The sequence below is a fragment of the Centruroides sculpturatus genome, unplaced genomic scaffold (assembly GCF_000671375.1).
Source record: "Centruroides sculpturatus isolate CEXI.00-Female unplaced genomic scaffold, Cexi_2.0 scaffold545, whole genome shotgun sequence".
NCBI classification, from domain to species: domain Eukaryota; kingdom Metazoa; phylum Arthropoda; class Arachnida; order Scorpiones; family Buthidae; genus Centruroides; species Centruroides sculpturatus.
This window is the reverse complement of record NW_019384721.1, coordinates 155,876-181,648: the sequence shown is the minus strand read 5'-3', so window position 1 is coordinate 181,648 and position 25,773 is coordinate 155,876. Positions and strand designations below refer to the sequence as shown.

General features: G+C 33.5%; 1 protein-coding gene across 1 annotated transcript in view; it reads right to left on the bottom strand.

Annotated features, from left to right (window-relative positions):
- Positions 1–25,773, bottom strand: part of LOC111628011 (titin-like) — a 235,651-nt gene that overhangs the window by 190,834 nt on the left and 19,044 nt on the right. Inside the window, 56 exon segments of the mRNA XM_023371728.1 lie at positions 3–263; positions 603–746; positions 839–1,093; positions 1,166–1,309; positions 1,473–1,730; positions 1,812–1,955; positions 2,039–2,293; positions 2,363–2,506; positions 2,582–2,833; positions 2,916–3,059; positions 3,144–3,398; positions 3,474–3,617; positions 4,149–4,406; positions 4,486–4,629; positions 4,711–4,962; positions 5,046–5,368; positions 5,459–5,534; positions 6,241–6,384; positions 6,476–6,730; positions 6,805–6,948; positions 7,022–7,276; positions 7,350–7,493; positions 7,567–7,824; positions 7,907–8,050; positions 8,131–8,388; positions 8,466–8,609; positions 8,966–9,238; positions 9,309–9,452; positions 9,534–9,794; positions 9,872–10,015; positions 10,085–10,314; positions 10,392–10,461; positions 10,534–10,659; positions 10,731–10,901; positions 10,970–11,313; positions 11,393–11,745; positions 11,944–12,162; positions 12,239–12,420; positions 12,490–12,638; positions 12,705–12,872; positions 13,881–13,911; positions 20,585–20,849; positions 20,921–21,220; positions 21,685–22,031; positions 22,112–22,157; positions 22,245–22,389; positions 22,473–22,509; positions 23,172–23,352; positions 23,424–23,666; positions 24,170–24,335; positions 24,419–24,449; positions 24,531–24,711; positions 24,780–24,909; positions 24,986–25,137; positions 25,206–25,363; positions 25,432–25,734. Of these exon segments, the coding sequence (XP_023227496.1) occupies positions 3–263; positions 603–746; positions 839–1,093; positions 1,166–1,309; positions 1,473–1,730; positions 1,812–1,955; positions 2,039–2,293; positions 2,363–2,506; positions 2,582–2,833; positions 2,916–3,059; positions 3,144–3,398; positions 3,474–3,617; positions 4,149–4,406; positions 4,486–4,629; positions 4,711–4,962; positions 5,046–5,368; positions 5,459–5,534; positions 6,241–6,384; positions 6,476–6,730; positions 6,805–6,948; positions 7,022–7,276; positions 7,350–7,493; positions 7,567–7,824; positions 7,907–8,050; positions 8,131–8,388; positions 8,466–8,609; positions 8,966–9,238; positions 9,309–9,452; positions 9,534–9,794; positions 9,872–10,015; positions 10,085–10,314; positions 10,392–10,461; positions 10,534–10,659; positions 10,731–10,901; positions 10,970–11,313; positions 11,393–11,745; positions 11,944–12,162; positions 12,239–12,420; positions 12,490–12,638; positions 12,705–12,872; positions 13,881–13,911; positions 20,585–20,849; positions 20,921–21,220; positions 21,685–22,031; positions 22,112–22,157; positions 22,245–22,389; positions 22,473–22,509; positions 23,172–23,352; positions 23,424–23,666; positions 24,170–24,335; positions 24,419–24,449; positions 24,531–24,711; positions 24,780–24,909; positions 24,986–25,137; positions 25,206–25,363; positions 25,432–25,734 (10,749 nt within the window).

The following is a 25,773-nucleotide window of genomic DNA, read 5'->3' as shown; positions in this document are numbered from 1 at the left end:
ACCTAAAATTAATTGTTTTCCATTTTTATACCATTCTATCTTTAGTTTCTCATCATTTGTTGGTTCAACTCTTGCTTCTAAGTGGATGTACTGTCCTTCCATTATTCTATCAATGTTAGTCAGATGCTGAGTGAAGAAAGGTGCTCTTGGTGGAACGATATCAACCCAAGTTTCAGAAATTTTGGGTTCTGCATCATATTCAAACTTTCGAGTCTTTTCAAAAGCTTCTGGGTATTGACTTTCACTCAATATACTATGTCGAGCTAAAGAGAAATGATTAAGTTTTCAGTAAATATTTAACTAAACAATCGAAGAATGATGCAATTAAAGCATAACCCAAAACTTTAACACTAAATATATTCTGATGAATTGTCTTTATATTGTGAAACATGCCAAAGAAATTCATGAAGCTAAATCATGGTTACTGATGACTGTATGTAATAAAAGGACACAGCAAATGCTGAACTATAATCTGATCAGTCTCTCAACAACCTTGATTCTAATATGCCTACAAATTATAACAGTTTGAAGCCAACTTGATGTCAAGTCATTGGGTTTTGTTTTAATTCATCCATTCAGACTTCAAAATGCATGAGTTTTACCTTTAACTTTCAAGGATGTTGTTGTAACTGCTTCTCCTGCTTTATTAATGGCTTTGCACATGTATATACCAGAATCTTCTGGAATTACCGAAGCAATGTCCAAATTCACCATTCCAAAATCATGTGTTACTTTATAACGTGATCCTAAAGATAAAAAAAATCATTTTGCATAAATTGAAATTGTTACTTGTCTACTGGATCTTTAATATAAATTGAAATTTTCAAATGTAACATACCCATTTTTAATTCAATTCCATTGACATACCACTCGAGATATAAATTAGGATCACCGACAGGTATAACATAACATTCAAAATGACCAGCCTGTCCTTCAACAAGTTCTCTTGGTCCTGTTAATGGTTTAGTAAAGACTGGTTTCTCATATACTGTTTCTGGAGCTTCTGGTCCACGATATTCCTTATCACTCTCCAATCTTTGAATCTTCTCTAAACCTTCTGGATGTTGTGTTTGTAGCTCAATTGTAGCTTTGGCTAAATTAAAATTTATTATTGTTAAATTTTGGCATTATAAATTGTGAAAAATAAGTAAGAATGTTAACTTACATTTCACTTTAATTGATGCAGTTGTTACTGCCTCTCCTAATTCATTGGAAGCTCTACACATGTATACTCCTGTATCATCTGGTCTTACGTATTGGATATCCAGAGCAACATAGCCAAAATCATGTATAGTTTGGAATCTTGACCCTTTAAATAAATTAGTTTAGTATTAGTTTAAATATTCATTAGTTATCTGAAATCTGTGGTCTCAAATCTGCTATTTTATTCAATTTTCATTAGAAATTCAGTAAAAATTTATTGATTTTTTGGTTAAATGTTAGAATAAAGGACAACATATATTATAATATACCTGGTTGAAGAGGTTCATTGTTGAAAAACCATTCTACTTTTAATGTAGGGTCGCCAACTGGGATCAAACGGCATTCCATATGTGCACTCTGTCCTTCTATAAGGTTGTCAAGATTCTGAAGAGGTGCAGTAAAAACTGGCCTTTGACATGTTCTTGGCTCAATATAAACTTCTCGTTTATATCCAGTTTCCTCTTCTAAGGCTTGTATTTTAGCTAAACCTTCAGGATGTTGGGTTTCAGATATTATACCACTCTTGCCTGTAAACAATTAAAAAAGTAATTACAATGCAATTATATTTAAAATGAAGAGATTGTTAATTTTAAAAATTAGCTTCATACTGTGTATTCTTATTGTGATCGAGCTAACGGCTTCTCCGAGCGTGTTTGTGGCTTTGACAGTGTATGTGCCTTCATCTTCTGGAAGGATGTGGCTGACATCAAGAGCAACATATCCAAAGTCAAAGGTGATGTGGAATCTCGAAGCTTATGTTAAAAAATAAATATGAGTACAGGTTTTAAATCTTACAAAAAATTCAGATTTCATATTTAATATTCTCAATATTTACCAGCTTCTAATGGCCTTCCATTATGGAAGAATTCTATTTTTAGCTGTGAATCATGAGCAGGTTCTACTTGACATTCTAGATGTGCACTTTGACCTTCTGTTAGTTCAGTGAGTCCACGCAGTTGTGTCGTAAAGTATGGTTTACAAATTGGTCTTTCTTCAATTTCAATTGTTTCATACCTTGTTTGGCATTCTAATTCTCTTATTTTTTCTAAACCTTCAGGATGCTGAGTGTCATAATAAATACTTCGGCGTGCTGATAAAAAACATATTATTATAATCTACTACGGGATAAATTACAGCAAATTAGTTTGTAATATCTTACCTTGAACCTTTATAGTGCATGTAGTTACTGCTTCACCTAATTCGTTCACAGCTTTACACATGTATGTTCCACTGTCTTCAGGATAACAATAAAGAATGTCCAAAGCCACGTAACCAAAATCGTGAGTTGTACGGAAACGATGAGCTAGATTTAAGAAAAAGTATATTTTTTTCTTCTTCTCTTAAAAGATTCACATGTGTTTACTTTAGAAAAACCTACCTGTTTTAATTTCAATGCCATTCACATACCACTCCACTCTTAAATTAGGATCGTTCACTGGTTGAAGTCTACATTCTAAATGGGCAGGTTGTCCTTCTTTTATGTTATCCAAACTGTTTAATGGAGTAATGAACACAGGTCTCTGTTTAAGTATTGGTTGTTCTTCTACTTTTTCAACATAAGTTTCCTCTAATTTACGTATTTTCTCTAAACCTTCTTCATGGAGTGTTTCTGTGTATATAGTGCTCTTGGCTGAAATAAATCATTTTTTAAATGTTATACAGTAATTCATTTGAATTTTTTAAAGATATCAATGTTAATATTCATCTCGTACCTTTCACCTGGATGGAGCATGTTGTGACTGCTTCACCTACAAGATTTGTTGCCTTACACATGTAAGTTCCACTGTCTTCAGAATACACATACATGATATCCAATGCAACATAACCAAAATCGAATGTAGTCTTGAATCTATGACCTGAAATTATTTTTTTTTGTATGTTTTTCCATGAGAAAGGGTTTCTGATTTCAAAAACAGATAATATAAGTGATGATAGCATACCTTGTTGAATAGGTCTTCCATTAAAGAACCACTCAACTTTCATGTTTGGATCATTTGTTGGAGTAAGTGTAGCTTCCAAATGTGCGCTTTGACTTTCTATTAAATTGTCTAAGTTGTTGAGAGGTCTTCCAAAAGCTGGTTTTTGATTATATATTATTTCCTGTTCTGTCATCTGTTTGTAACGGCTGCCTTCGAGATATTCTATCTTTTGCAAACTGTCGGGTTGCTGAGACTCCAAAATTAAGGATTTTTTGGCTATAGATATAAAATTTCATTATTAAATGATATAAATATTTCAAATATATGTTTTGAAATCATTAAAATATTTACCAGTTACTGTAATCTTAGCACTAGATGTTGCTGTGCCTACTTGATTTGTTGCTCTAACCATGTATTCTCCGGAATCCTCTGCATAGACAGTTAATATGTCTAAAGCAACGAAGCCAAAATCACACCTAGTGCGGAATCTATGACCTGTAATTTAAATTTATAATTTATGTATTTCATATTAGTCTTTAATTAAAAATCTTTTATTACATTTAAAATGTTTTGAAGTCTTCAAATTTGTAAGATATATTCACTAATTTGACATATGAATGTTAATCTAGAAAATTATGATGATGGTACATTTTTCATTTATGTTCATGGTAAAAATATTGTTTGCTGTTTTTTCTATTGTTAACTAACATTTTGGCATTTCTGCATATAATTACAATTAAATAAAGAATATAAAATACATTATTTTGCTTATTTACGTAGCTGATTAGTGAATGTGAGGCATTAAACACATGTAAGCTAATCTGCTATGCAGTCCTAACTTTTAGTGAAGCTAGCCAATACAGGTGAGGTGATTCAAACCCAAATACCCACAGTACTAGGCTAGCACCTTACTGTACAGCCATTGCTTCACAATGATTTCCAGAAATGTATTTTTATTGATAATCAGCTTACGAATGATTGAAATGACTTACAAATCATTTATTATATTTGAAATGATCATCTAACCTGTTTGTAATGGCTTTCCATTGAAAAACCATTCTATTTTCATTGTTGGATCTGGATATGGTTCGACACGGCATTCTAAATGACTACTTTGTCCTTCAATCAACTTGTCACGACCAGTAAGAGGTGTAATGAAAATAGGTTTGGATGTAATCAGACCCTCCTCGGTGACTTCTCTCTTATAGCGACTTGTATCCTCTAGATATTGGATTTTCTCTAGTCCTTCTGGATGTTGAGTTTCCATTAACAATGAACTTGTTGCTAATGAATATTATATTTCTCATAAATAAAGTAAATTTAAACATATTAAAATATTTTTATAATGATATTCTTATAATACCTTTTACAACAAGAGTAGCAGAACAAACTGCTTCTCCTAATTCATTTCTTGCTTTGCATGTGTAAGTGCCGCTATCCTCTGTTTTTACGTAAGATAGGTCGAGAGCAACAAAACCGAAATCATGGGTAGTTGTTACACGAGTGGCTAGATAAAAAGAAATTAATTAAATATTATATTCTGTATCTTTAAAATTATGTTAATAAGATGAATATTTTAAATTATTACCATTCATCAATGGTTTTCCATTATGGAACCATTCAACTTTCAGTTTAGGATCACCAACGGGTATCAGACGACATTCAAAGTGAGCACTCTTATTTTCAATTAATTGTAGATTTCTCATAGGCTGTGTGAATACTGGTGCTTGAGTGGTGATCTCTTCAATCTCTTCTCTACGATATTTTCCTGAAACTTCTAACGCTTGGATCTTTTCTAAGCTTTCTGGTTGCTGAGATTCCAAAATCAATGAACTCTTGCCTAAAATTAAAGTAGAAAGTTTAATATAGAATTTTAAATAAATTTAATGACTAATGTAATTTTTTATTTTTATTTTTACATACTGTAGCATTTGAGATGAACTGACACTACTGCTTCTCCAAGAGCATTTGTGGCTTTGCAAGTATATGTTCCCGAATCTTCTGGGTATGTGCACATTATATCAAGAGCAACAAAACCGAAACTCAAAGTTTCGACAAATCGAGTACCAGTTTTCACGTGTATGCCATTGTGAAACCATTCCACTTTCAACTTAGGATCTCCCACGGGAATGAGACGGCATTCGAAGTGTGCCCTCTGTCCTTCCTTTATCTCGATACTCTGGGGTGCACTCGTGAAAACTGGTGCCTGTCGACATACTTCTTCTTCGGTCGTGAGTCGAGTATATCTAATACAATAAAACAAATATCATTTGGATGATTAAAACAATTATTATTATTTCTTCCTGACTTCCTGATAGTTATATTCAAAAACTTACCTAGAGTAATCTTCCAGTTGCTGGATTTTTTCTAATCCTTCTGGATGTTGAGTTTCCACTATGATAGATGATTTACCTGAAATTTATTTAAATTATATCAGATTTACAAATCAAAGTACAAATTAATTTCAATGATGAATAAAGTCAAGGGAATCAAGTTTTATTTATGCATAAAATTATAATGCAGATAACTACACATAAATTGTTATAAATTAAGAATTTATATTTACATGGAAGACATAATTTATGGGAGTGTTAGTTCTGTATCAAAACTAGCTATCTGTGTTCTAGAAATCTGTTAACACCATATACGTTTTAATTCTGTATATATATATATATATATGCATGCATAATACACTAAAGAGAATTATATAGAGCTGTGATATGCATACCTCTAGGAGGATCAGAGAAGGATCAGTTAGTACTTCAGGTCTACACAGAGAAGACAAAGTTGTATAACTTCAAGTCTTCCTTATGTATACCTGCTGCTAGAAGTATGTTTAGAAGTATGTGACCTGTCCTAGTGGTATGCATACCAGTGCTCTGGATGATTTTCCTTAGTATATTGAGAGTGATAAAGGTTGAAAACTGCTAGAGTGTAAATTACTGTATAGATGATTCTCTTAGAGTTTAAGAGTTTTCTTATATTATTCTTCATTTTTATGAAATTAGGATAATGATGGATAGATGCCAAAGATGATGAACATGACACATTACAACTTATTCAAAATGAAAAGTATATGTTTGCATCTATCTGCATATAAAAAAAATGCACTAGTTACCTTGGCATGTTAGGGTTGCCGTGATTTCTTCACTGCCCATTATATTCGTAGCTCGACAAGTATATGTGCCAGAATCTTCTGGTACGACAGAAAGGATATTCAATGCTACATAACCAAAATCATGGAATGGACGGTATCGATGCCCTAAAGAAAGTATAAAATTCAAATTGTTTTTCCAAATCTAATTAAATAATAAATTTGGACTTATCATTATCACTGTAAATAAGATTCTTACCGACAGGCAAAGATTTTCCATTATGGAACCACTCAACTTTCAGTGTATTATCATTAATTGGTTCTAGACGGCATTCAAAATGTGCTAACTGACCTTCACGAAGAGCCAAATTATTTAATTTTGTTACAAATTTTGGTCTAATTTTAACAGATTCTTCAACCCAGACATCTTTCCTGTAACGACTTGTATCTTCAAGATACTGTATTTTTTCTAAACCTTCAGGATGTTGAGTTTCTAATATGATTTCACTCTTAGCTATAAAAGATTTTTATTCAGTATATTTTATATTATATAACTCTAATTCAAAATATGTTACTTAATAAATTTACCTATGCATTTGACAGAACAAGATGTTACTGCTTGTCCTAAACTGTTAGTTGCTTTACATGTGTAAACGCCACTATCTTCTGCATATATGCTCAATATGTCAAGTGCGACGTAATCGAATTCGTGAGCAGGACGGAATCTGTGACCTTTAAATATAAGAATAAGTTAGAAACCAGAACTAATAATTAGCAAAATAGTTTATTTAATTGTTTTACGTACCAACTTTTAAGGGTAAGCCATTGACAAACCATTCCACCTTCATGCTTGGATCACCAACAGGTGTAAGCCTGCATTCTAAATGAATGTTTGTTCCTTCAATTGTTTCAATATTATGTAATGCTTTAGTAAATGTTGGTATTTGTGTGATGACAGTCTCTTCATAAGTATCGCGGCGAAAGCGACTTGCATCCTCTAAATGTTGGATTTTCTCTAATCCTTCTGGATGTTGAGTTTCAGAGATAATAGATGATCTTGCTAAATTATAAATTTTATCTTTCAGTATATGAAGATACTCCTTAGTATTTTCTTAAAATTAGTGTATAATTACCTTGTACTCTAACACAAGCGCTTGTGTGAGCTGAACCAAGATGATTTGTAGCTCTAACTGTATATTCACCAGTATCTTCAGGATATGCCGTTAAAATATCTAAGGCAACGAAGCCAAAATCGTAATATGTTTGGAAACGATGCCCTATAAAAAATAATTCATTGTTACACAGAGAACTTTATATACAACTTTATTAAAGCAAATAAACTTTACTTACCAATCATTAGTGGTTTACCATTGAAGAACCATTCGACCTTCATTGTTGGATCCGTGCTTGGTTCTAGGCGGCACTCCATGTGTATACGATCGCCTTCTCGAACCGGTTTAGGATCGTGTAAAGGTATAATGAAGTGAGGTTTGCTTTTAGAAATTTCTTCAATGTTATACTGAGGTTCTTGAAATGGAGCTCTCTCCAAATATTCAATTTTTTCCATGCCAATCTCATGGATAGTCGATGTATCAACATCGCTTTTAGCTTTAGAAATCATATAAAATTGGAGTTATTTATGAAAATTTTAATTGACATTAAGAAAACAATAGATTTAAATTTAAAATACCTTGGACTGTAATTGATTTAGATAAAGTAGTTTCTCCCATGGCATTTTTAGCTTTAACCGTAAATGTTCCTGTATCTTCGCGGAACACGTACAGAATATCCAATGCCACGTATCCGAAATCAAAATATGTTTTAAATCGATGACCTAAATATTAAAAACATAAATTAACATATCTGTGAGTGTATTTATGCAAAATTCTCAAAGCGTACATTAAAATAACGGACCTGTTGTTAAAGGTTTCCCATTGAAATACCATTCAACGGTCATGGATGGATCCCCCATGGGCTCCAGTCGAGTTTCAAAATGTGCACTCTGTCCCTCCACTATATGTTCCTGACAATGAAGGGGTTGAGTGAAACTAGGGCGTTGCGTAAAAGTCGTTTCTTCGTAAGTTTCTCGTTGATACCGAGAGTAATCTTCAAGATGCTGAATCTTCTCCAGGCCTTCAGGGTATTGGCTTTCCAAAACTACACTCTTTTTAGCTAATTATTACAATTTAAATATTAGTTCATGAGATTCATCATGATATGTAAATAATAATAATAATAATTATACTTACTAATACATGTAAGTACTGCTTTTGTGGTTGCTGTTCCCATACTATTTATAGCACAACAAGTGTAAGTGCCAATGTCTCTTGTGTCCACATTTCTTATCGTTAATGATACATAACCGAAATTAAAGAAAGCTGTAATCCTTGAACCTAAAAGTAACAAACATTTTTATGATCATTCTTGTTAATAAAATAAGGATAATTGCAAACTCTAATGCAAGAGTATACACAGGGTCACGCCAATAGATGAGGTAGAGAAGCAACTTCTCCGAGTGCCAAATTGGAAGAGATACTAAAAAGACATTATAATGTTTGTATAAAAGTACAGTACATGGGTGCTGCATGGCTTGCCTCGGAGGCCAAAATTATTCAGATTGACCCTGAGTATATGAATGCCCTTTCATAATTCATTCATTAATGAAATTGCATTGAAATTCTATACACAAAACCTATATTTTATTAGTACTGACTCCTAAATTGATGTAATTAAACAGAGATATACTCACTTGCTTCTAATGGTTTTCCATCTTTTAACCATTCAACTCTCATAGTCGAATCTCCAGTTGGTTCTAATCTAGCTTCAAAATGAGCAGTTCTACCTTGTTGAATATTCTTTTGATCATTTAACTGGGTGCGGAACGAAGGCTTTTGTTGAGGGACAGCATCGACCTCAACAAACTGATGGCGTTGTTGATACTGGTAGGATTCTAATTCCTGAATCTTCTCAATATATTTCTCTTGTTCCGGTATACCAAGATCGGACACAACGAAACCTGACACTGTATATTAACTATTTGTTAGAACAGAAAAAATTTAATTATTGACTGCTTATTAGATATTAATTCTTACCTTTAACTTTAAGTGAAGCCGTAGACATAGCTTCACCTTTCTGATTTGTTGCTTTGCATACATACAAACCAGAATCTTCTGCTCTAAGGTATGATATATTAAGTGCTACATAGCCAAAACTGAATATTGTGCTGATTCTACTTCCTGAAATAATAAATTAATTATTATATATTTGTATATATTTAGTATAAAATTATGTATTTTTAAATTATAACTTAAATTTACCTGCAGTTAAGGGTTGTCCATTGAAAAGCCATTCTATTTTCATTGTTGGATCATTAACTGGTGTTATCTGTGCTTCAAAATGAGCAAAACCACCCTCTTGCAAATTTTCTAAGTTACGTAGGGGTTTTATAAAGACTGGTTTTTGTACTGATACTGTTTCCTCCAATGTAACATCCTTTTTATAATGTTCCCAATCTTCTAAATGTTGGATAGCCTCTATACTTTCTGGATGCTGAGCTTCTCTGTCAATTGCAACTCGTGCTACATAAGAAGCAAATATTAATATGTTGAAGTCTATAGTATCAATTTTACTAAAAATTCTATTAAAGGTCTCTTACCAGTGCATCTTAATGTAGCTGTAGTAGTTGCTTCACCAGCTTCATTAGTTGCACGACACATATATACACCCGAATCTTCAGCATACACATGTAATAGTGTTAGGGCAACATAGCCAAACCTGTATGTAGTCATTACTCGAGAACCTAAATGCAACAATTTTTAAGTACTGATTGAAACATCCTATATTTGTAAGTGGTAATTTAGATACTGACCTGCCTCGATGGGACGACCATTGACAAACCATTCAATATTCATTGTCGGATCACCTATTGGAATTAAACGACAGTCAAAATTTGCTCGATCACCTTCCTGTAAATTGAGATCCTGTAAATGAGTAGTAAATGCTGGCTTTTGTGTTGGGCGCCTCTCTTCTTCTTGGGGCATGTAAGGAGCTGCTCTTTCGACAGGTCGTAACCATATAGTTTCTCTCGGTGGCGAACGCCTATGAGATTTAGATTATAAGTATGGTATAAGAGATATACCTAGTGTTTAAACTAGTGTATTTTTAATTATACTTACTCTGGCTCTATTACTTTATGTGGACGAGGTAAATGCAGTCGCCATGGTTCTGGTAATGGTCGCTCATCAACTGAAATAGTTTCAAGTTTTAGAATGATGTCATGGAATTTAAAATTGTTTTTAAAAATGGAAAACTATTTACTTTCTACATATAATCTAGCACGAGTTGCAGTACTTCCAGCTTGATTTTGAGCAGTGCATTGATACCATCCAGCATCTAGATACGTTACTTTATTAAAGTATAACGTGGAACTTCCATCCATAGTTTCTGTAATAAATACACTGTTAATAAACAATTATTCTGAAAACATCGCACTAAAATGTGATGTAAAAATTTACCAATAATCATGTCTGGAGGTCTGGAATGAATCTGAACACCATCTTTCTGCCATGTGATACGGGGAATAGGAGTACCGACAGCTCTACAATGAAGTGTCACAGGTTCTCCATCTCTAACGTGAATACTTTGAAACCGTTCAACAAATTTTGGTGAAACCACTTGCTCTTTTTCTGAAAGTTAAAGAGTTTGTCAATATCATTTTAATATATTTATGCAATTTGAATATTTTCTTACATACCTATGATATGTAAATTGACTTCGAACTTTGCTTCTCCACTTTTATTTCTGGCTACACATACATAGTGTCCACTGTCTTCTCGGCTAGCTACAGTTATCATGAGTGCATGTACGCCACCTTCATTTACTAGCAGCTTATGAGTGGCATCATCCATAATCTGGATACCATTTTTGTACCATAGCACTTCGGGAAAGGGCCGGCCAGAAACTCTACAATCAAATCTGACCATCTTGCCTTCCGTAATTTCTTTATCAGTTGGGACTTTGACAAAATTTGGTTTCAGCGTTCGAGCTCCACTATCGACTTCATTTTCTACTTGTGTCATTCTAGTTTGACTAGTATCTCTATTAAAAAACACAATGGAATAAATGAATATTGTTTAAGACATAGAAGGAATATAAATTTAAGAATATAAACACTAACATTTGTTGATATTGCTGCTGCATTTGTTGCTGTTGATATTGCTGCTGCTGTTGAAGTTGTTGATAATGCTGAACCTGTTGCTGTTGCTGATAATGCTGAACCTGTTGCTGTTGCTGCGCCGTTTCGAATCTTTGAGTGCTAATAAACTTAGTTTCACTCGTCACGCCAATAGCTTCTATAACCAGGTGAGCCGAGCAAGTGATTCTGCCCGACTTATTCTCTGCTAATAAAGTATAGAAACCGGCATCTTCCGGAAGTGCCATGTGAATATTGAGAGTTGCAACGTTATCGACAAAAGACATTTTGTAACGTTGAGAAGGTAGCAATCTTTGTCCATTCTTAAACCATATAATCTGGGAAAATTTAAAGTTTCATCAGCAATGTTTTAATTTTATAATGATTTTAAACATGTTAATACTTATGATAGTAGGAATAGAAGGGATGTTAGTATCTGGTTAGAAATGTCACTTGTTAATCCTGTGAAAATATAATATGTTAGTTAGGAAATTTAATATATATCTAAATGAATAATAATTTAATTAGGAATTTACCCTTGGTTTAGGATTTCCACTGATTTTAGCCTGGAATGTTACATCAGAACCTTCTAATAATTTACTATTACGTGGACGTTGTGCTAATTGAGGTGCACTCGGAGGTTTTGATTGGTCGTATACTTCTTGTTCCATTTCTTCGGGACGGATTTGTATTAAAGATTCGCGAAATTCGACTTCTCGTAGTAAACGGTACTCAAATGTATCCACGCGAAAACCCTATAAAAGAACACAGAATATTGAGAACTTAGTTCTGATCCTTACTGAGTCCTCCCTACCTCCTTATCACTCCTACCTGTTCAGTTCCACTGTAGTAGAGAGGACTTCCTGGTTCACCATCGTAATCGGAGGAAACAGATCTCTGGAATTGTATGCCATCGTGGACTTGGCGTTCTATTTGTGTATATCTCTGTTGTACGATAGGCTGTCTGATCGTTCTGACATCTACGCGTTCGGTTCTAGTTATCTGCTGAGCTGCTGCAGTGCGAAATTATCAATCAGTATCATTCAATTTTCATTATCAAATTGAGTAACACACTTATTTACCTTGCGCTTCACGGTGTATAGATATCGTTAGCGCCGCTTCTCCAGCGCAATTAACGGCCGTACACGTGTAATCTCCATCGTCGTCCGCTGTCAGGTTTTTTATATCAAATGTACAAACACCAGTATCCGGATTATAAAACACTTGGCGCCTGTATAAAACACAGAATTATATTTCATACGTCGTAAATACGTCATTATAAAGTGTACACACTCACCTGTGATCATTTCTGATAGGCATACCACGCCTGGACCATACAACTTCTGGTGCAGGGTTACCCCTAACCCGACATTCAAAATGAGCATCACGGCCTTCGATAAACCTCCCCCCTGTCGGTGGCTTTTCAAATATAGGGGGAGTCGCGTTGAAGGGACGCTTAAATTGCCTGTTTGAAAATATTTTTCGATGTTAAAATACATTTAAAACATACAAGCGCGCTGGTTATCCCCTGTAAAAGTGTCTTCACCTACATGACACTGTGCATTGCGGGGAAGCATCGCGCATTAAACTTATTTTTTTAACCGTGAATAAATATAATTTTACTTTCTACTTCGAAAATTATTTATAAATGGTCTCTTAATACATTTTACTTTATTAACCGATTTATTTTAATTTTTAGATTCTTAAAAATGAAGGTTTTTTTAGACGTTATACCAAGGAGCGCCTGTACTTTCGAACTAGTTTAGTGTGTTTAAAAGTTAAATATATTAAAAAAACATGGCGAATGTTTAATTTTTAAAGCTTCTTCGAGTTATTTACTCGATTCTATATTGAGTAGACACTAAAAAAATAAAAAATATACCATAATTTTGGAAGATTTAACCGTTTCAACATTGACCTTTTCTCCTTCGACTTGCATACAAAATTTACTTTGGCAAGTCACTACCTGATGACGTCATCAGGTCTCGGTGACATTCTCTTAACAAACTAAAACAAATTATATATATTTTCGCAATATTATAACAGTTAAATAGTCCAATTTCTCTGCAATTCGCTAAAAAAAAAAAAAGTAGCAGCTGGAAGTCAAGTTTCTCTACAGCATCCCTATAGAGAAAGCTGTTTAAATATTTTTGACGAATAACAACTCGGGGAATTAAACAGGAACGTTTAGTTTAAAAAGAATAGCAAGGAATTAGCACAGCTAAACAAGCTCAACATCAATAAACAGCTTTCTTTCTAGATGTGCTGATCGCGCTTTCTGGGTCACAGCCAATTGATGACTATTAAAGAATTAGAGAAAAAATAGGCTGATCTCAGCATAAAAAAGTAGGCAAAGGGGGTATTAAAACTTTTAAAATATGCTATTCTAAGTTCCTAAATACTATTTTAAGTAGGTTAAATATATTTATTATAGTCTAGAATTATTTTATAAAATATCATATAGAACACTTACGCTGAGGGTGGTTGGATCACCATTCCCTGATCTGTCAAAGAAAAGATACCTTTTTGTTAGGATTTTATTAACTTAATATAATGTCACGCGCGTAATTAAAGATATAAAACGAAATTTTAAGCATTTTTTTAAAGGATTTAGAAGCGTTTTTTTAAGGTAGGATAAGGTAGATTTTTAATTAAAATACACGAAAATGGATAAAAAATGACCTCACCGATTGATTTCGCATAGGCCTGGAGTAGAATAGCCACCTATAGGAAGACGACACTATGCAAAATGCCTCTAACACTAGATATTCGGAGGAGAGCATGCGCAAATCCGCTTACAATCTTTCTATCTTTAGAATGGCTGCCAGTCTGAGATCGTTTTACTTACTCCATTTTTGGCACCCGGGATCCTCCCTCTCATCTCCCCCACAACATCCCAAAAATACTGTTAACTTACGTTCATTTTTGATCGTCCGCATCTAAGTCGCGGAAGGCCTTGGCCCCTGACGTAACAGGGGAGGGGGGTCCTTAGTTTCCTTAACAAGTTGTCGGGTCACGTGCCTCTCGCGCACTGCAATTTATATGTCACTAGATACTAAGTTAATGCCGAGATGAATATCGCTTCGCGGTTGAGTCGAAGGGGGCAAAGGTTACATCTGCTGCAAGAGAAACGATCAAAGTCTTGGTAGAAAGCGTGATTATAGTTCTATATGGGGGACGCTAAATAGGGGGACGTGACGAAAATCAAACTTAACCCATCCTTATTCCACTAAGAAATATTTTTAAGTGCGAAAACAAATATATTTCCTGCTAGGAAACTATAATTACACCTTACAGATACCTTACAGCAACAATTGTAGGTATGTAGAAGCAGTGGCGGAATTAGGGGGTTGGACAGGGTGCAGCTGCAATCCCCTTCTGGGGATTTCTCCTGAGCAAAGCCTCGGGTAATAGATTTTTTTAAGGCACATTGTTTCCTTTCCGCGCCCCCTCTAAAGATTTCTTGTTCCGCTATTGTCTAGAAGGAATGAACCTTGAGAAAATCAAGATTAAACTAACACCATCCCCCACAGAAAGTATTAAATGGCACAGGAGACAATTCCTTGCTAAAAAATTTTTAATTGCATCAGTTGTAGATTATCCAGGAGCAGAAAAAATGGTAAAAAAAAAAAAAAAGTCAAGTTTAAAGTAGCCAAACTCCTTACAGGAAGCACTTTTGAAGGATGCGAGAAAAAGAGTATCTTAACACATTCCACTCCAAGAAATGATGATTATGCGTACTTTATAATACGTAGAAGGCAGTAAATTTAAGAAAATTAATTTAAATTATTAAGAAAAGTGACTTTTTAAGAGGTAAAATGACCTTTCTGAATACGTTTCCTGCCAGGGAAAGTAATAACGTTTGAACTAGGTCACCCGTAATGAATATCTAGCGATGAATATCAGCCGTTGTTGACACAAGAAAGTCGTTGGCAAATGTATGAAAGTATCGTCCTACACCCAAACTCTTTTTTTATATCCTTTTATCCTTTAAATCACACCGAACAATAGATACAGAAACACAAGGAAACACGCCATAACCTTGGCAAACAATTTACTTTAATTTGTGCTCTTTAAGTGCAATTTTTCGTAAACAACTCGAAGACTAAAAGATTTTTTTAAATATTCCTCTTTAATTACTCTAAAAAAAACTCTTTAGAAAATAAAGCATCCGTGTAAACCTTTAAAAAAAAAAGTACAGACACATAGACAGTCACACGCCCGTGGCTTACATAACAAAAATAGATACTGTGAAAAAATTGTTACGGCATCCCCTCTATAAACTTCTTTATTTTCTAAGTTCATCGACATTTAAAATAATATTATTTTTTAGATATTTTTCAGCGAAATTTTACGCTGAGGAAATGGAGGGAAAGATGTAAAAATATCTTTTAAAGTTTATAACTATTTAACATAATTATCGTCTATAAATAAGCGGCATTTTTCAACACGCTTCTATGAGTCGAACCAGAGCTTATGTAAATATTGCGTAACTTACCGATGATGTTACGCATCGTCACTAATTAAGACTGTGATTTAAATCGATAACAATCAAGCTAAAAAGTATCAGTAACTGTTACGCGGCATTTTGAAGTGTTGTAACTTAAAGCGTGCATCGTTTCGAGACTTGAACGTTATAAACGGGTGTTGAACGTCAAGGACTCGTAAACCGAACGTTAAATAGAGGAAACGTTTAAAAAAAAGCCTAAAATTGAATGCGTTAATCCATCATCCGAATGTTTTTCCAGCTCTCAAGCACTCGACTTTTAAAGATTGGGAAGAATCTTTAACTTTACACGGCAAAAAATCTGAAATTTATGCTTAAAAAGACGTGAAGATTTAATATTTTCTTAAAGTTTGAAATATTTTTACGAAATTAGTATTAATTTCGAGTATTACTTGGGTATGAAGTTCCTCACACTATCTGCTAGATACGAAGATAGTTCATTGAGCATAATGGTTTCTTCTTAAGATTTTCTGAAAATTTTATTGAAATTCGAATATTTTTTATAACTTTATTAATTTATCATACGTAAAATATTCAAAGCCATTAAAAATTCCACCGATTTTCATGAATTTTTACGAGATTTTTCACTGAAGTTAACGTGGAAACTGGTCATCATTTGGGATGTTCCAGAGCTTAAAACATCGTAAAATCTTTGAAAATTTTCACGAAAATCTTATTTATTAACATTTCTCGATTAAATATCAGAAATTCCTGAATATAAATCGAGTTTGATCTTAATTTTTATGAATTTTTTTTTTTTTTGAAAAGGCTAGAGAGCATCAATCTAGTTAAAGAACTTTGAATTTTTGATTTAAATAATGCTCATTTAATTAAACAAACACGATTGGATCATTTTTATTATGTAATTGAATATTTTGATGACGAAACGGAAATAATTTTTCGTGCTTTTTGTTCTTTTTTTTTGGTCCCATTCCAGTTACATCATTTACAAATGCCTAAATATACTTATTGGACGTGTTGCCAGAATGAAAAAACTAAGAATTAAAAAAAAAATAAAATAAAAGGAAGAAAATTAGAGTAGAATAATCTTATAAAACCAATTTAAATATATAAATAGAAATAAAATGACTCATCTTTATTTTTGGGATTTGACTTTGTACATTTACTTCCTATTGCGCACCATTTTATATCTTTTTTTAAACTTAAAAAATCGCATTTTTATGTGAAATTTTGCGAATTTTTTGAATTAAAAAAAGTAATTTTAATGTTTCTACTCTCTGAAAGAACTAAAATTTCATGTCTAATTCCGTTTTAATCATATAAACTTTCACTTTTTACGCTTTACATTTGCTGGTTTCTTCATCGCGCCGAGCGTAATTTTATGCATTTTAAGCATAATTAAGTAATTTAATAATTAAATAATCCATTCCCTCGCTTATTTACTTAATCGTAATTAAGTTTCTCATTAAACTAGACTCCGGGATATTAATGGGACGAGGATAAATGGGATCTTGTGCGCCTCTCTTAATGATAATCATGCAAAAAAAAGAAAGACAAAAAACTGAGGGAATTAGTGTTAAAAAAAACTCGTATATAATGCGCTTTTAGAAACATATTGGTTTCCTATAAGTAAAACTTTCAGAAATCTTACGTACCTTCTCCTTTAACCAGCTAAAACCCCTCAACAACACTACTACCTTATCCTACCATTTAATCCGGGAGCTACAGCAGCAACTATACGATTGTTAGTCTATGGCACTATTTCTGTTCGGGGATATAGAATCGAGGCCATCCAAATGCGCAACGAGCAAAATAATCCTGTACATCAACTTTACCTGGCCTGAAGTCGTTTGAAGAATCGAATACCAACAGTTAGAAAAATGTTGGAATGACTGCATCTGCCAGGTCATCCCTTTGCTATATATACGAGCGAATGATGTCATATATCCAATTGCTTCAGGCCATGTCCAAATCGTATGACGCGTCATTTTCAATTGAGAAATGTCTCTGTTTTTAGATACTTTTGGAGCAGGACCACATATTACTTAAGCATAACTGATAAATCTACATCTTCCGTCATCTTCAAATAAACCGTGTGTAACCAAACATTTCCCTGTGTCTGCTTTAAAGATGTGGGGATAATTTATCTTTTTAAAAAGGGGAATTGGAAGTTATCCTATACTTTTGTCTTTATGGAATGAAAATTATCCTATCCTGTACTGTCATCTGTAGAAAGCTGAAAGTAATTTGTTGTCTCTGCTTTTAAGAAATGAAATTTATCCCATTCCTCCTCCTTTAGAAAAATTGAATTATAATATAATCCTGTTTTTTTTGGAAAACTGAGCATCATCTTGCTCTTCCTACACTTCCTCCTTTAGAAAAACTGAGAATAATCCTACACCCTAACTTTATAAAATTGAAAATTATGGTATATCTTTAGAAAAATGAGTTACTTACTTCTTTTTTCATTAAAAATAAAGTTATATCCTATACAAACAATTCCTAAAATAACCCAATTCTTGTAATTATCTGTATTAGAAAAGCAGATACAAAATAGCAAATGAGTAATCTAAACACAAAGATATGATACAGAATTTATTTATAGAAGTTTTATAAATTTAAATTCTTAAAGTTTCTAAGAGATGTAAAATATTTAAAAAGGCATGGAACAAAAGATATATTTCCAGATAACAACACCAGAATATAAATAGGATTGGAATTACTTGGGCGTAAGAATAGATAATGATTCAAGAAATTATATAAAGAATTTAAGAAACTTTAGAAATTTTATTTAAAAAAAAAAGTAGCCAAAAAATCATTCAAAAATATTAAAAACATGCCAAAAAATCTTATGATAATATCAAAAAATATCTATAGATAGGATTCTAAGAAATATGAGGAAAGTATAAATATACAACAGTGACCAAATCAATATTATAAATAAATCTGATTCTAGATCCAATTCAAATTGCTTTTCTTGGAGTGAAAACTTTTTAGAAAACTGAAAATTTGAGTTAGTTTTTAAAATAAAAATAAAGTTTTCCGAGTTTTCTAACTCGAGAAATGAGTTTCCTGAGGTAGAAAGCTCTTCTTTCACATTAAAAGTTAAGTTTTCTAACTTAAAAAATTAGTGTTTCCAAGTTAAAAATCTTTATTTTCATATTAGAAAACTCATTTTTTTTATTAGGTTTTAGAAAGGTAAGCTTTTCCAATTCAATTCAAGGATTTTCTAAGAAGTTTAACTCCAAGTAAGCAGGAGCTTCCTTTACAAAATCTTATTCTATAACATGCTATGAATCTTATATTCATAATTCTTATAAAAGTTAAATCATTTTGAACATGATTTCATGCTTAAAATGTTCAAGAGAATGTTTTCTTAATCAAAATTCAAATTCTTTGATTTTCGTGTAAAAAATCCTTTCATATTTTGAGCTTCTACACAGAAATATAACAAAATAAATAACACTTTCAGGGAATAATCACATTTAAGGCATGCTATTATCTATTGTTTTGCTTCAAATTTTATAAATTAAAGGATAAATAAGTATTTATTCTCACACAAAAATTATATTTTCCTCAATTATAATTATTTAAATTACAGAATAAACTGTTTAAAAAAATTCAAAAATATAATTAAAAATGTAAAGTAAAATTATCAAAAATTTAAGTAAAAAAAAAAATATATATATATACTGCATATATTTTTCCTCTTATTGAATAATGTTAATCACTGCAATCAACCTCTTGAAGAATTAGTCAAGTATTACAGTTTAGAAGTTGTGTAGGAAGTTGTGTTAGTCAAAGGTTTTAGTCAGACAGTAAACATGTACCAGAAAGACATGCTTTCTATAAATAATCCAGCATCTGGAGGTAAAGGCGGGCTGCTCTTCCAACAGCATCACTTTCTCCTCGACTCCTCACTGCCGCAAGGTATATTAATGGTTATTTCCTAAGGTCTAGAGTCGGCACGGAGGTCAACTACCTGATCATTTACCCTCTAAGCACCTACCGACTAGCACCACCACCGTGTTATTGTTAATATATATATTTATATATATTCTATAGCCATATTTAGACCAACTAACATCAAAACAAATATATTTATTTATTTAAAAATGAAAATTAAGAGTTACAAATTTGAAAAAATGTGGCACAAAACAGAGAACAAAATAAACCACTACAGGATTAATTGAAGCTTAAAGAACAGGTATTATGAATTAATAATATAGAAATAACTAATTCTTCTTGGTTTGATTTGATTTTTTTTTTTTAACTAATGGTAACTTAATCTTCTTAACTTAGCTTCTTCTTCTTTAGACTGGAAATACCGCCTCAAAGAAGTAAAAACTTTTGGAGAAAAAAATAATAATAATTTGGTTTTAACTAAATCATTTGGTTCCTTATTTAAATTATTAAATTATTTTTGAAATTTTTTTTATTTACAGGGTCGAGCTTGGCTATAGAAACCCACATGCTAGGTCTGATTCAACCTCTCCAAAGGGTTCCATAATAAAATGCCACTTTTTGGGTGTGTATAAAACAGGTTCATTGACATCCTGTTTACAACAATTAATTTAAATGGAGCAAACAACTCCATTTGATATCTTCAAACAGAGCATGGGGTCTAATAAGCCCAGCTACGTCCCTGCAATTTCGTAAAGGCCCCTCACGGCTCCACAAGTGAATAATGGCATATAATATATACTCACCTTTGTTTCTGACGATTAGCTTTGCAGAGGTGCTTTTGGTTCCTGCTATGTTGGTGGCAGTGCAGGTAAAACTACCCTGATCTTCCGGAAAGGCTTCTGGTATAATTAGGCAGCATTCCCCATCTCTATAGGTCATTTCGTAATCTTTAGACGAAGTTATCTGCTGGTGCTCGCGAAACCACTTTATATTGGGTTGAGGAGACCCTGTGACGTGGCACACTAAAGTCACCTTAACGCCTTGATCCACGGTAACATCAGATAGATTCTGAAGTTATTATAAATTTGTTACAGAGCCATCATATTCAAATCTGTAGGGGTATTTTTGTGATAAACTACCTGAATGAAAACCGGTGGTTCCACTTGAGTACTAACTACAGGATCTTCTTGTATGATTACTTCTTTTTTGGGTTTGGTCGTTCGTTTCTCGTCGTCTTTTTTAATTATCGGTTTCGGTTTTTCTTTCGGTTTCTCTTCTTCGATGATTATCGGAACTTCTTCCGGTTCGACATCTTTTATCAACGTTACTAAAAGAGGAGCCGGATAAGGAGTGGGTTTAGCACCACTCCAAATCTTAACTTCGGATATCATCCCTACATCTTCACTCTCAGTTTTCTTAAGCGAAATCTTGGTGAATAACTGTAAAGAGGATTTCAGAATAATTAATTTTCATATCCGAGGCCTAAAATGACTAAAAATTTGGCATGATTGGAATTAGGCAAGGCAACATATAGGCGGTCTGCTCAGGGAAAGTGCCTCTCAGGAAAACGTTTTATGGGAAATTGGCCCTTGTTTAAGTATTAAACATATGAAAAAATCCCGGAAAACTAAACATCAGCCATCAGTTTAATTAAACATGGAACTAACTACACAGTTTTAGGATCACATTAAATCTGGATTTTGATTTATAGAATAAGGAAACAACACGTGAGCTAAGGAGGAGGTCTTTTTACGAGAAACTGTCCGTTTAGGTGTTAGATACGTGAAGAAAACCCGGAAAATCTCCATGCGGCTAGCCCATAGGTGAGGCACGAACCAACGACCAACTATCAGCGTTCGGTGGTTTTATCCACTCAGTCACTATTTGGCACGAATTCACTCACCTCTTTTCTCTCTTCGACCACAGCAACGCGTTGCGTAGTACCGTTGTTGGATTCTTCTTCCACAATTAAATCGGCAGTGGACGTGGCTTCTCCACACGAATTAGTAGCAGTGACTTGAAAGGTTCCAGAATCATCGGGGAAGACCTCGGGAATCAGCAGCTGATGCACATTGCCTATGGATGTGATGCGAAAATCTGGTGAATTTTTTAATTTTACTCCATTTCGGAACCATTCGACTTGAGGTTCTGGTTGTCCGGTCACTTCAGCTTCCATTTGCAGTCTAAAACCAGACTTTACGATAATGGACTGGAGAGGTTTCAAAAATTTCGGCGGGATCAGTGGTACAACTATGGAAAAAAAATCACGATGAACCGAATGTACTGTACGATGGTCAATGGCATATTTTAGATCGTTTCTATCTAATTACCTGAAGTTACAATGTCTGGTGAATGACTTTGGAGGGTTATTTCTACCTGCGAGCATTAAAACGTAACATATTTTTAAACAGGTATGCTTCCATACTTATGGCAAATTAATGATTAAAAAGTTAAAATATTTACTTTGCTTTTCTTCGGTTTATCATCAACTTCTTCCTCTGACGTCTGTAGGATTTCATAACTTCCTTTGGTAAACTTTTCAGCTGGTTGACATATGGTGCTCTTCTGAACTAGGGTGGTCTTCTTGGTCATGACCATGGTTTGAGCTCTAAAATGGAATAGAAAATAAAATAAAGCGTCTACGTAATTATTTTAATTAATTAATAAAACAAAAAAGTCTATTTAATTTACCTGTGCTCCTGCATTTCGGGCGAGGAAGGTGCTGGTTCTGCAATATAGTTATATGATTAATGCAATTTAACTGCTGCTTTTGAAAGAATTTCGAAAGAGAATTTCTAAAATATTTCAAAATTTTATTTCTTAGAACTGTGAACAAGTTAAAAAATATATTTTTTTAAATCTAAATTTTGAATTAAAACATTTCAACATCGTACAGGAATTTAAGCAGTGAACCTCTTTTAACAGCAACCTCTAAACAGCCGCAAGTTTTCGGGTTGTTTCTTTTAACAGAAAATGTATACAAAATAAACTCCAAACAACAACAAGCGTTGTTCAGAGGTTTGACTGTATAATATTTTTCAAATGCAATTTTCTAGAATTCAGTCCATTTTACATCGAACTGTGCAAGCAGGTTTGAAGCAGGCTTTGCATTCTTGTGAAAATGACAGGGAGGCCATTTTGGAATCTCTTCAACTCCAATTTTGGATTCTCGAAAGGAATCTAATCTTCAACGTCTTAAAAGTCCGTGAAATTTATAACTATTATTTAAAGTAAGTGAATTTTTAAAATACTTTGCCAAAATAAATAAAATCGTTAGCCAGATATAGCAACATTTTGATTAAGCCAGCTTTTTTGCGATTTCTTTTGAAATCTCTATTCATTTGTAAGTGCAATAAAAAAAAGGAAGGAAAATTTATTTTAATTACTTACCAATAATGTTTAACGTTGCTGAAGATACTGCTCTACCGCTATCGTTCTCGGCTTTGACAGTATACCGCCCAGCATGAAAAGGTAAACATTTCGCTATGGTCAAACTATGGTAATCCCCATCGCTACTTACAGTTTGAAACTTGTCACTTTTGATAAGAATCTCGCCAAAATACCATTGTACCTGTGTATATACGTTTCAAAACTCCATCATCATATCCATGCTGAATAATTTTGCAAACTTCGAAAACTTACCTCTGGTTTAGGTGTTCCTGTAATTTGACATTGAAATTTGGCTTCCCTTTCTTTTTCAACTGTTAAACAATCTAAATATTTTTGAAAACAGGGTGGTATGCCAGGTTTCCTTAGAACTGATAGAGTTGCTATACATTTAGCTTCTCCTGCATTGTTTGTGGCCTTCACCATATATTCTCCTTCATCTCCCTTTTCTACAGTTGAGATTGTCAGTGTTGTCAAACCTGATGGTTCTTTCGTTATCTAGAAAATATAAACGGTGTATTATAAGAGATTTCCTATGCAAACACTATCCGTAATCTAATTTATTCTTTCCAATTCTTCTGTCATGTTATGAGGAACCATTAATTATAATGGCCTTCTATCAATGTTTAGTAATATGGCAGAGGATTGGATGAGAAATCAGCCGGGAGGTACCTTCCTGGAGGACTTTCTATGGGAAAACTGGTCTCTATTTACGTGTTAGACACGTGAAGAAAAACCGGAAAATTTTACGTTGATCAGGCACGAACCTACCACCAGTGCTCAGTGGCTTTATCCACTTGGGCACTGATGCAACATGGGAGAGAGGAACCGCAGTTCATTTTGAGTCCCCGATTTTTGATTTTTTATTGCGTTATTACATAGAGTATAGCGTATGATAACATATGATTACATAGACACTTTACAATGGTTTGATCTGAAACATCTGTTCTGCTCTGCATATCAGAATTTATCTTTTAGAATTTAATTTAAATGGTACTTACCACACAATGTGCAGAAGAATGTAACTGTACTCCATTTCTGTACCATGAGATTTCGGGATCCGGCTGACCTTTGACTTGGCATGCCATTTTGACGCTCTCCTCTTCGTTAGCCATAACATTTCTCAACATTAATGAAAACATGGGAGGACTTCCGATTTCCATGGCGCTATAGTATTTAAAAAAATGGCGTCAAAATTTTAAAATTCAATTTAATTAAATTTAAATAAATGTATAAAAAAATAAGCTTACCCCTTTTCACCATTAACCACATTTTGGAATGCTGAAAAAGTTCAAAAATAATTTTAAAAAATCTGTAAATCTGGAATTTTAATTCAGAATTTATAATTAAATATTTTCTCACGTTTAACTTTCAGTTCACAGATACTAGAAGCTTCTCCAGCAGAATTTATGGCAACACACTTGTAGCATCCTTGATCTTCCAGGTAAGCTTCCTTGATGATCAAAGAACATCGATCACCTTCGAAGAGCAGTTGCACATCTTCAGATTCTTTAACTGGCTTTCCATTATGATACCAGATAACCTGAATCAACATTGTTCAACATTTAAACACATGAAAACCCTACGCTGAAAACTATAATTGAAACTAACCTCTGGTTCTGGTTGTCCAATGATAACGCAATCTAATCTTATCGGGTTTCCTTCGATTACAGTTTGGTTTTGCAGATGAAGTCTCACGTCAGGTTTCAGGAGTTCAAAATCTGAAGCCATTTCAGAATCACTAGAAGAATAATTTGTTTATTTTAATTACAATTATTAATTTACAATGAGCAAGATCATGTTAATTAAGCACTTACGAAGTTTCAAGAGGTAGTCTGCCTTTAACAGATACTAAACAGGAAGATGATGTCTCTCCTGCTTCGTTGGATGCTACGAGACTGTAAGTTCCTGCATCTTTAGGAAATGCTTCAGGAATCACGAGTGTTGCTATTCCATCGCTGTAACTTGTCTAAGAAAAGAAGCGACCATTTAACAGCATCTTCTAGGAGTTTGAAAGTATCAAGAACATCCACTAACCTGGCAGAAATCACTAACTGGTTGCCTATTCTGATACCACGTGATTGTAGGAGTGGGTAAGCCATCAACTTTACATTCCAATCTCAATTTCTGTCCTGCCCTCGCCATTACATTAGATAAAGGAACTATAATCTCTGGTTTCTTAGATGCATCTCGAGCTATGAGAGATTCAATCTTTAATATTAAAATAAACCTCAAGTTTTTATTAATAAAATGAGATATTTACGTAGTACAGTCAACTTGACGCTGCATGCAACCTGTCCTGCAGGATTCACAGCTTTACAAGTATAACGAGCTTCGTCTTCAGGATAAATTTCCTCAAATCTCAAAATGCTGTAGCCATTGTTATAAGTGATGACATATTCTGGAAAATTATCGATACAGACATCATTTTTATACCACGATACAATGGGTAGTGGGTTTCCTTCTACTTGGCACTCCATCTGGCAAGGTTGACCTTGTCTAGCCACCGTCAGGGCGGGTTCTTTGACGAAATGAGGTGGTATTGCTTCTTCGTGAGGGTGACTCTCTGCAACGAATAATAATTAATTAAAACTTTACCGAAAGA